At 50.4% G+C, this 11,848-nt stretch overlaps 1 protein-coding gene across 2 annotated transcripts; it reads left to right on the forward strand.

The window, feature by feature from the left end:
* Positions 1 to 5,710, forward strand: WFDC5 (WAP four-disulfide core domain 5). 2 transcript variants are annotated; one of them, XM_066385972.1, is made up of 4 exons: positions 1 to 218; positions 4,347 to 4,487; positions 4,582 to 4,717; positions 5,093 to 5,710. In XM_066385972.1, the coding sequence occupies exons 1-4, from the start codon at positions 134 to 136 to the stop codon at positions 5,106 to 5,108; spliced, it is 378 nt and encodes a 125-aa protein (XP_066242069.1). In that variant the 5' UTR covers positions 1 to 133; the 3' UTR covers positions 5,109 to 5,710. The 2 variants fall into 2 exon arrangements, with proteins under 2 accessions (XP_066242069.1, XP_066242070.1); XM_066385973.1 differs by having other exon boundaries at positions 9 to 218; positions 4,577 to 4,717.
* The last annotated feature ends 6,138 nt before the right edge of the window (positions 5,711 to 11,848 follow it).

The following is an 11,848-nucleotide window of genomic DNA, read 5'->3' on the forward strand; positions in this document are numbered from 1 at the left end:
GAGGCAGACACCTGCCACTCCATCCACGCCATCTCCTTCCTTCCTTTACTCACCTGCTCTAGCCTCCCTGGGACCACAGGGGGTAATTTAGGGGCCCTTGGGCCCTGACCTTATTAGGTGCTACAACAGAAACATGAGGGCCCAGAGCCTGCTCCTCCTGGTGGCCCTCCTGGCTTTGGGGAGCCAGCTGCCTGCCGCCTCGGGCAGAAGGAAGGGAGGTAAGTGTGGGCAGGTTCCTCTGTTCCAGGGACCAGGTGCTTTCTACCTCTCTGGCAAGTGTAAGGGTTTTGAGGAGGCAGGGACCTCAGTGTGTATCTGTGTGTGATGTGTCTGTGCGTGAGCTGTGTGTCTGCTCTTAGTGCTTGTGTTTTGTTGGTGCTTCTTTGTGCCCATCAGCCTGCCCACATCTATGTCTGTAAACGTCTCCCTGCCAGTTTCTCGGTGCTTGTCTGTGCCTGTCTGCACAGCTGAGTGTGGGGCTGTGGGTGCACACATGTCCATCTCCGTATCCATGAGCATCTCTGCGCCTCTGCCGGGTGGGGGGCACAAGCCTAGCTGTACTCCCTTTGCTCTGGTTGTCTCTATGGAGGTGTGTGGATCTGTGGGTCCACATGGCAGAGAGATGACCCACCTGTTGTCCTCTGTGGCCAACAAGGCCATGCCTGGTCTGGCCCCTTCCCATCTTATTTCTGCCTTTCTCAGGCCCTGACTGAGCCCCAGCCCATTCTGTAGAGGGGACTACGGAATGGAGTAGGGATGTGGTTTCTGGGATCTGGGATCTGGGACCTGTTGGAAAGAAGGTCTAGCCCTTCCTCTCTTCTCTCCTTCAGCTCCCCAAAAGGCTGGGGCTGACCCGTCACCAGGCAAAGGAGGCTGGGGCTGCCGGAGTAGTTAGACAGGTGCCTCCCACCTGGGCGAGGCCTTTGCTCCCATCCCCTTGCGGGCTGGAACAGTCTGACCTACATACACCTGTGCAGCCCTAGCGCTGCCTCCATGGGGCAGGCGACAGTAGTGAGGGCAGGGCCCTGGGGAGCAGTCCCCTGTGCCCTCTGGGAGCCCTCACAGAGGACGCTCAGAAACCCCAGGCTGAGAAGGGAAGGGCGCTGGCCAGTTCCAAGGTCAGATCCCACACTGGCTGATTCATGCACCATCACCATATTCCTCCTCACTGCCAGGCTGTGAGGTCACGGCTATCTTTATCCCCATTTTGCAGATGAGGAAACCGAGGCTCAGTGAGGAACCACTTGCCCAAGGCCAAAGACTGACTCTGAGTCAGTGTCAAAGGTGGCCACTGAGGGCAGGTCTTTGGAATCAGGAAGACTCACCGCCCAAACCCACTCCTTGTAAAATGAGGGCTCATGCCCCTGTCTCAGGAGTAAACGGTGACTTAAGGAACAACATATGCTGGTCTCCCCCGTTCATCGTGTGTCCATCCTCCCGACTCTCCACGTGAGATCCCGGCCTGGCTCGCTGTAGAATTTCAGACAGTGGAGGAAAACAGCAGAGCTGATGCTGGAGCTCCCTTCAAAACCCGTTCTTTCATGTGAGAGAAATCACTCCATTAACTGTCCCCAAGAGTTGTCAATTGGTGAATTAACACCGATTGGTGTTCAATAGCGTGCCAACAACTAATTAGAAGACACAGTCTGTAGGTTTAGAAAATTCTCAGATGGTCCAAAGCTGGAACGAAGACCTGCTACCTCAAATCCATCTGTTCCTTCAGCAAATAGTTAGTGTGTGCTCGCTACTATGCGCCACGACACTCTTCTAGGTATCAAGATACGGCAGAGAGCAAAACACACAAGGTCTTTACTTTCCTAGAGCTTTCATTTTAAAGGCAGGAGACAGACATGACACAGACAAGCCAATACATATAATGAATAAGCAAAACTAACACCTGGTCCTGCCACCATTGTGACCAACCCACCACATCCTAGTGGCAGGAGGTGGGGAGGAAGCACTTGACCATCCTGAGATAAACTGTAAAAGCAGAAATATTTTGCCTAAACTCAGTCCTCAAAATATATACATAAGACCTTGGGCCCTTTCCTCCACATTGCTAACTCAAGAGTAAACACGTTGCCCCCGACTTCTGCAATACCAGCACCTGCAGCTAAGTGATGATCTCCCAGAGGTAGTAATTAAGTGAGAACACTGCCGTCTTCCCCGTCATGAACAGCCTTGAAGGGCCTTTTTTCCTTAAGTATTTGCTGGGTCTTGTACTGGGAAAGCCAATGCTGAATGCTGGTCTTCTTCACAAACACGGCAAGTAAAGACCCTTTTGTTTTCTTAAAAACAAAACAAAACAACAACAAAACCCCTTTCCTTCAAATAGTCGCTGAGCCTCCAGTGTTCTGTGTCAAGGGTTGTACTTCAGCCTCGTGGTGAGCAAAGCAGACAGGGGGTCTCTTGTCACAGCTGCTGGCAAAGGGAGAGAGGCAGACAGGGAGGCAGAGTCCCAAACCCTGGAGAAAAGATCCTTCGGGAGCATGTGGGGTGCAGGGCGGCTGACCTAGGGTCAGAGGGGCAGGGTCTCCTGGGGAGGTGGTGTTTCAGCTGACGCCGGGTGAACGGGGTGTAGGAGGGTGCACCAGGCCAAGGGCACGGCCAGAGCCCGTGCAAAGAGAAGCGGTGTGGCGTGCGTGGGTCAGGTGCCACAGAGAGCGAAGAGGACCAGAGGACAAGGCTGGGGAGATGGGCGGGGGACAGACCAGGTGCGGCCTTGTTAGCGCAGGGGTGGTTTTTTTTTTTTGTTTTTTTTTTTTCATTTTTTCGAAGCTGGAAACAGGGAGAGACAGTCAGACAGACTCCCGCATGCGCCCGACCGGGATCCACCCGGCACGCCCACCAGGGGCGACGCTCTGCCCACCAGGGGGCGATGCTCTGCCCATCCTGGGCTTCGCCATGTTGCGACCAGAGCCACTCTAGCGCCTGAGGCAGAGGCCACAGAGCCATCCCCAGCGCCCGGGCCATCTTTGCTCCAATGGAGCTTTGGCTGCGGGAGGGGAAGAGAGAGACAGAGAGGAAGGAGAGGGGGAGGGGTGGAGAAGCAAATGGGCGCTTCTCCTGTGTGCCCTGGCCGGGAATCAAACCCGGGTCCTCCGCACGCTAGGCCAACGCTCTACCGCTGAGCCAACTGGCCAGGGCCCAGGGGTTGGTTTTGAACTTCATTTTTTTCTATCCTTTATGTCACCTGAGTATCAAACCTGCCCAAATGGAGGGAGTGCAGCTTCCCACTTTGTAGACAGAAAACGGAGGCTTGGAGTAAAAATACATAAATAAAAATAAAATAAAAACTTGCCAGCCATTTGCAAAGTGGAAAGGACTTTGAGGGAATTCTGCTAAGTGACATAAGTCAGACAGAGAAAGACAAATACCCTAACATCTCACTTATATGTGGGATCTAAAAAACAAGCAAAACCAAACCAAACCTATAGAAAACACCAAGCTCACAGATACAGAAAGTGGAGGGGTGAAGGGTGGGCGTTTGGGTGCAGGCATCAAAAGGTACAAACTTCCAGATATAAGATAAGTCACGAGGATGAGAGGTGCAGCATGGCATCGCTAGTTAATAACACTGTGCTGCATGTCTGAAAGTTGCTGAGAGTAGATCTTAAAAGTTTTCCTCACAAGAAAAAAATTTCTAGCAACTACGGTGGTGGATGTTAACTAGACTTACTGTGGTGATCATTTTGCAGTGTCTACAAATACCGAATCGTTGTTGTACATCTGAAACTAACACAATGTTATATGTTGGTTAAGCCTCAATTAAAAAAACTAATTGCCCTGGCCAGTTGACTCAGCGGTAGAGCGTCGGCCTGGCGTGCGGGGGACCCGCGTTCGATTCCCGGCCAGGGCACATAGGAGAAGCGCCCATTTGCTTCTCCACCCCCCCCCCTTCCTCTCTGTCTCTCTCTTCCCCTCCTGCAGCCAAGGCTCCATTGGAGCAAAGATGGCCCGGGCGCTGGGGATGGCTCCTTGGCCTCTGCCCCAGGCGCTAGAGTGGCTCTGGTCACGGCAGAGCGACGCCCCGGAGGGGCAGAGCATCGCCCCCTGGTGGGCAGAGCTTCGCCCCTGGTGGGCGTGCCGGGTGGATCCCGGTCGGGTGCATGCGGGAGTCTGTCTGACTGTCCCCGTTTCCAGCTTCAGAAAAATACCAAAAAACAAAAACAAAAACAAAAAAAACTAATTAACTAACTAAATAAAAGCAAATCCATACAAAAAAAACAAATAATAACTTGCCAAAGGACGGGAGGAGAATTCAGACGTGATTCTCAGGTCAGCCCTTAGTTAGTACATGACTCTGATCTGCCTCCAGCTGCAACACGTGGGGGGTTCTCTTACAGAGAAACGTGGGGGATGTCCACCGGACGATGGGCCCTGCCTCCCGTCGGTGCCCAACCAGTGCATGGAAGACAGCCAGTGTCCCTTATGGATGAAGTGCTGCTACAAAAGTTGCTTCCGCCAGTGTGTCCCTTTGGTCGCAGGTAAGGGTCCCTCTCCACCTCGCCGACTGTCCGAGCCCAAGCCCCGGGGCCCAGGCTGCGGCAGGGCTCACCAGGTCCCTGTGTTGCAGTAAAGCAGGGCACCTGCCCCGAGGACCGACTGCGCTGCCTCAGCCCCACCCTGCACCTGTGCCACAAGGACTCCGACTGCCGGGGCAAGAGTCGGTGCTGCCTCAGCGCCTGCGGCCGGGACTGCCGGAACCCGGCTGGAGGTGAGTACAGCTCCTGTGAGCTGGGGCAGGTTGGCTCCCTCTCTGAGACCCGGCTCGAAGATACCATCTAGTCCGACAAGCTCCATAGGAAGCCTGGGCCCTCCTGAGGCCACTATTGGGGAAGAGGGTAGGGTTTGAGGGGTCCTGTTAGGATGATGGAGGAACTGGGGATCCTCAGTTCTCTTAGTAAACTTGCCATGTCCCTTGGACCACAACCCTAAACTGCTCTGAGCTTCAGTCTGCCTTAAAAAAACAGTGGAAAATCCTGCCTTCGTGGTCACCAGGTTGGGCTGATGGGGTCTGGATGGGCGATCAAGTCCAAAACTCAGAGCCCTGTTATGGGAGGGAGTTAATCCTTTCCTTCTCTGTCCTCAGATTAATTCTGGTTTAGGATCCTCAGCTCTGAATCTCAGGATGGGGTTCCCAGCAGGAAGAGATGATGACGGAGGGGCCTGGGACCTGCCACCCAGACAGAACTATCTCTGCCAGCGGCAGTTCCAGCCTTCTGACAGACACAGATCTGCTGTGACTTCCCCTGCAGCCCATCCATGCCTGGATTTTCCTCCTGGGAATCAAAGTCCCCGGCCGGACCTCGAAGGACCCCTCTCTGGACCATGGCCACACTGAGCTCCTCATCCTTCCTAACACCCGCCTTCCCATCTCTGTACATGTGTTTCTTCCCCCTAAAATGCCCGATTCAGGTAGGCCTCTCTTGGTGGCAGCCCAAGCCACCCACATTTATGTTCCAGCAGTTTCCCGAACACGTCTGTTCGTGTACCCCTTTCACAATTTTCACCAGACTTGCAAAACAGCACCGTGACATTTTGTGTATTGCCTGTACTCCTGTTTATCTAATGCTTTTCCTTTAAATGGGCTCACTTTGGTATATAATTTCAAAAGAGTAACTTGATGTCACTACTGTAAGCGGGACAAACAGGATCATTTGTCACAAATAGAATGTAATTCTAAAAGCAAAAGCAATGAAAACAGCTGACTTCCATTAAAATCATGTCCGACTGAACAATATTAAATAATGGTACTGAATTCTAGTTAGACATTGCCACCTGTCAAGATTGTGAGCCGGAAGCCGGCCCTCTGATGCAATAAATGAGCATTAGCACTTGGGGTGGTAAACACACAATACAATATACAGGCATTCAAACTGGAAAGGAAGAAGTGAAACTGTCATCATTTGCAGGTGATGTGACACATTATGTACAGAACCCCAAAGATTCCACCAAAAAAATTACCAGAGCTGGTAAATGAATTCAGTAAAGTCGCAGGATACAGAGGAATATCAGAATCCAAGAGGGGACATCAGCTGGCCAGGGTCCCGCAGCACTTTAGTGGTTAAAGGCAGATTCGAACTGAGTGTATCAGTTATCTATTTTTGTGTAACAAATCGCCATACATTTTTCAGCTCAAAACAACACACATTTCTTATCTTATCTCAGAGTGTCTGTGGGTCAAGGATCCAGGCACAGCTGTGCTGGGTCTTGGGCTTCTGGGTCTAACCAGGCTGAAAACAAGGTATTGGCCAAGGTTGGGACCTCATATGAGCCTCGACTGGGGAAGGATCTACTTTAAAGTTCATGGGGTTGCTGACAGAATTTCAGGTCCTTGAGGGCATTTGAATTGAATTCCAAGCTGGTTGCTGGTGGGAGGGTGCCCTTCTTCTTGCCTTCCCAGCATTGCACCTTGCCTCACCAAAACTGCAGGAAGTCAAAATCTTATGTAACCTCATCCGGGAGGCGACTTCCCATCACCTCTGTGCTATTCTGTCCATTGGAAGCACATCAGGAGGTCTTGCCCACACTAAAGGGGAAGGGATTACACCAGGGGTCCCCAAACTTTTTACACAGAGGGCCAGTTCACTGTCCCTCAGACCGTTGGAGAGCCGGACTATAAAAAAAAACTATGAACAAATCCCTATGCACACTGCACATATCTTATTTTAAAGTAAAAAAACAAAACAGGAACAAATACAATATTTAAAATAAAGAACAAGTAAATTTAAATCAACAAACTGACCAGTATTTCAATGGGAACTATGCTCCTCTCACTGACCACCAATGAAAGAGGTGCCCCTTCTGGAAGTGCGGCGGGGGCCGGATAAATGGCCTCAGGGGGCCGCATGTGGCCCGCGGGCCGTAGTTTGGGGACCCCTGGATTACACAAAGCTGTGACTTCAGCAGGCAAACTTCATTGGGAGATATTCTAGAAGCTGCCGGCCACATCCGGGTCTAATTAATTCCAAAGTTTCTGTACTTTATGCAACAGCAAGCTTACTCTTTAGGGTAAAACCCCTTGGGTTCAGATGGTCACTTGGAGCCAGGGAATAAAGAACTGGGGGGCCATCCATGGCACTGTACAGATGCCCCTTTAGTACCAAAGGCCCCTCTTCCCACTTCTGTCATGCGTGAATTCGTCCACAACACCAGCATGATCTGGGGACAAAACCAGATCCTGGTTCCATTCCTTTCTGCCCTTGGGAAACAAATCTGTCTTTTCTCTTTTTGGAAACAACCTCTCCAATTCCAGGGGGGCATACCCCGAGTTTTGAGGGTAGTGGAGGTTGTAGACAGAGTACTACGCCAGGAAGTGGGAGACCTGCTTCTCTGCAGATATGCCTCAGTTTCCTTGCTGGAAAAATGAGGGAATTGGCCAAAAGGATCACTAAGCATCTTCCTGCTCTTTCTAACTTTGAGGGAAGAACTGAAGTGATAAAGCCTAGAGCTGCGCTGTCCAATGTGGTAGCCACTAGCCGCATGTGAGCACGTGAAATGTGATGAGTCCAAATTGAGATTTACTGTAGGTGGATGCAGTAGACAGAGTTCTAAGGTGATTCCCAGTGACCCCCATCCCTGTATAATCTCCTCCTCTTTGAGTATAGGTACAACCTGTGAATGTATGTTACATGGCAAAAGGGAGATTGTCCTGGGTGGGCCTGGCCTAAGCAGGAGAGTCCCTTAAAAGCAGAGTATGTTCTCTGGCTGGTCACAAAAAAGGAAATCAGCACTCTGGTTTGCCTGGAAGAAAACAAACATTCATGTTGTGAATGGCCTATGTGGCCACATGTCAAGGAGCCACATAAAGTCTCTAGGAGCTGAGCGTGATCCCCAGCAGACAGCCAGCAGGCAAAGGGGAACCTCAGTCCTACAACCAGAAGGAAATAAATTCTTCCAATAATCTGAGAGCTTGGAAGAGAACCCCAAGCTCCAAATGAAAACTATAGCCCTAGATGACACCTTGGCTTCAACCAAGTGAGGCCCTGAGTGGAGAATCTAGTCATGCTGGGCACAGACTTCTGACTTAACGGTAACTGTGTAATAATAAATGTGTATTATTTTAAGTGGCTCAGTTTGTGGCAATTTTGTTACATGACAATGAAAAATTAATACACTGGATTTTGAAGACTTAGTACAAAAATGAAAATCTCATTAATAATCTCTTATTGATTCCATGCTAAAATTATAGTATTTTGGATATACTGGGTTAAGTAAAATATATTAAGGCTAATTCTTCCTGTTTTCTTTTGTGTGTGTGTGTGTGTGTGTGTGTGACAGAGACAGAGAGAGGGACAGATAGGGACAGACAGGAAGGGAGAGAGTTGATAAGCATTAAGTCTTCACTGCGGCTCCTCAGTTGTTCATTGATTGCTTTCTCATATGTGCCTTAACTGGGGGGCTACAGCAGAGCGAGTGATCTCTTGCTCAAACTAGCGACTTTGGGCTCAAGCCAGTGACTGTGGGGTCATGTCTATGATCCCACACTCAAGCCAGCAAACCTGTGCTCAAAACTGGTGAGCCTGTGCTCAAGCCAGATGAGCTTGTGCCAAGCCAGCGACCTCGGGGTTTCAAACCTGAGTTCTCTGCGTCCTAGTCCAACATTCTATTCACTGGGCCACCACTTGGTCAGGCTGTTTTCTTTTTTTAATGTTGCTATCAGAACTTTAAATTAATGTGTGGCTCACATTATATCTGTTGGATAGTACTCCTCTGGAGGATTCAGAAATCAGCTATGTGACCTTGGGCCAGTCATTTCACCTTTCATGCCTTCCATTTCTTATCTGTAAAGTTGGAATAATAATAGCACCTACCCCACAGATATATTTGCAGCTTAAACAAGATGAGACCTATAGAATACCTGGCTCAAGATAAGTGCTTGATAAACATTGGTTGTTATTATTAATAACAATTAATATTTGTAAAGTAGGAATCCTTCCTTGTATCCAGGTCCTAAACTCCAGCACCCTCTCCCCAACCAGGCATACAGTAGGTGCTTAATAAATGCTTGCAGACTATACAACGTTGACAAAGTCTTTGGCACAGAGACTTTATCCTCACAACCCACTCGGAAGGTGGGAATTAGGAATTTCTGGGCGGGTGAAGGGGACTGAACTTCAGGGGGCAAAATGATCTGTTCCAGACTTCACAGCTTAGCAGGGAAAGAGCTGAGTCCTGAGCAGGCTCTGGCGAGGCCTGGAACTCACAGGGGGCTGAAGCCACTTTCTCCAACTCCCTAGTGCAGATCCCCTGTGGTGGCCTTAGAGCAGGGGTCCCCAAACTACGGCCCTGCAGGCCCATGCAGCTCACTGAGGCCCAAACTGCGGCCCCCTGAGGCCGTTTATCTGGCCCCCACCATACTTCCGGAAGGGGCACCTCTTTCATTGGGGGTCAGTGAGAGGACCACAGGATGCATCTGCATCCTTTGCTCCTGGAGTACTGTTTGTGGCGGCGCCGCACACTTGCATCACTTGTTACGGTTAGCAGTGACAAATATGGAACCGGCCAATGACCATCTCATTAGCCAAAAGCAGGCCCATAGTTCCCATTGAAATACTGGTCAGTTTGTTGATTTAAATTTACTTGTTCTTTATTTTAAATATTGTATTTGTTCCCTTTTTTTTTTTTTTTTACTTTAAAATAAGATATGTGCAGTGTGCATAGGGATTTGTTCATAGTTTTTTTTATAGTCCGGCCCTCCAACGGTCTGAGGGACAGCGAACTGGCCCCCTGTGTAAAAAGTTTGGGGACCCCTGCCTTAGAGGATGTGAGCTCCTATCTCAAGCCCACAACTCCTAGCTAAGCGCCCTGAGCAGGTGACTCGGCCTCATCTGTAAAAGGGGGAATGTAAGAAGACCCCGTCCCTGTCAAGTCCGTGTCAGCAATAACTTAGATAAGTCACCTGAAGCAGAGTGGTACTCATCAAGATAGGAAGCTATTATTACTGTTGCTCCTTTGTCAGAGAAGCCCCTGCTAAAATACCTCTTTAGGGGGGACCCTGTCCCCTAAATAATCCTTCATCCCCTGGTCTCTGACTTGGGAGGATGTCCTGGCTGAAGGGCTCAGTCCCCAGACACCCTCACATTCCCCAAGCAAGTCAGGAATAGAAACCACCGCCTCCGGCCGTCCGCGGTCTCCCTCCCTCCCCCGGCAGCGATCGATGCAGTCTCAGCCGCGGGGGACAGAGGAAGACTGGGAAGGAGGAGGCAGCGGGGCCTCCGCAGCAGCGTGGTTCCGCCAGGCTGCGGGGCAGACACCAGCCCCGGGGCCGGCCAGCTGCTCCCCACCTAGGCGCGCCTTCCCAGACAGACGCACTAGGGCGGCAGGTAAGGGGCCTTCCTCCGGGAGGGGCGTGGTCCGGGGAAGGGGCGGGGGCTGTGCGAGTGGACGGTGGGGGCTGCTTTTGAGAACCCCCAAGGAGAGAGCAAAGTGGGATGGCCGAACTTTGGGGCTGTTCCTGTTTGCTCCTCTGTCAAATTAGAAAACCTCGCAGGTGGGGTTAGGGTAGAGATTCAAACCAGTGAAGAGTACACGGAGCCCAGAGAAGTGACCAGAACATAGCAGGTGATCAAAATAAGAGTGAAAAGAGTCTTGAGAGTCACAAAACCTTGTTTGCAGCCTTACCCGTGTCGTGGACTAGCTGGGTAGTTTTGAGACATCACTTTACTGGTATTTAGATGCTTGTGGGGGAAGTTTTGTTGATTAATTGTCCCATTTCATAGAGCAGGAAGGTGATATTTATTGTGCACAATGTATGTGCCAGGGACTGTGCTGCTAAACACCTTGCCTCATGTAATCCTCATAGCTATCCAGGAAAGGACAGTGCCCCCCACTTTACAGATGGAGCGACTGAAACTCAGAGAAGGGTCCACTCAAGATCATTGGTAAGAGGTAGGCTCAGAACTGGAACCCAGGTCTGACCAGAGGGGATTGACACTTACTGAGCACCTACTGTGTTTCAGGAATTTTGCACACATCCTCACACTAACCCTTTAATTGAAGTGCTCCATTCTACAGATAAGAGAGCTAAAGCCCGGAGCTGGAGAAGACTGGTCTTCCATCACACAAATAATAGAGTTAAGGACAAAACCCTGACTCGCTAAACGCCAAGCCCAGGGTAAGTGAAGGACACCCCGCCCGCTCCTTGCCAGGCACTGGGCCAGCTGCCTGATGCACACTCAATCCCCGTCCGTCCCGGGAAGCAGACATTACTGAACCCATAGTGCAGATGACATTACCGAGGTCAGGGGGTGAGTCTCTGGCCCTCAATTCCATCAGAGCTGAGAGACAGTGGGCAGTGGCAGGGTCTAACCTTTCCTTGGTATCCACAAAGGCTGAGCACTTCCATAACTTACCTTAATCCTCCAGCTTTCCTTGGGGGCAGGTGCTATCGTCTGCATGGCCCAAGAAGCTGACGTGGAGAAAAGCATCTTCCTCAAGGTGCCAGGTGCACCTGTGGTGGAGATAAACGAAGGTTGCCTGACTCCAGGAGACAGTGAATCAGGTGGATAATTTACCAAACCTCTTCTGGGAGCCAGGCCCCATACAGACATTAGCTCATTTAACCTTTTCAACCAGAGTTTGAAGTGGATATTTTGATCTTCACTTGATGAAGCTCAGAGAGGTGACACGATTTACCTACAGCCACACCAGAGAGCCAAAGTTCAATCTGACAAACTCTACAGATGCTTTAAACAGTCTAAGCTAATTGCTGTCAAACTTGACCATGCATCAAAATCACCCTTGGAGCTTGTTATTACACAGACTACTGGACCACATCCCCAGCGTTTCTGATTCAGCAAGTCCAGAGCAGGCTGGGAATTTGCATTTTGACAAATTTCTGGTG

Source organism: Saccopteryx leptura, chromosome 5 (genome assembly GCF_036850995.1).
Source record: "Saccopteryx leptura isolate mSacLep1 chromosome 5, mSacLep1_pri_phased_curated, whole genome shotgun sequence".
Classification (NCBI taxonomy): domain Eukaryota; kingdom Metazoa; phylum Chordata; class Mammalia; order Chiroptera; family Emballonuridae; genus Saccopteryx; species Saccopteryx leptura.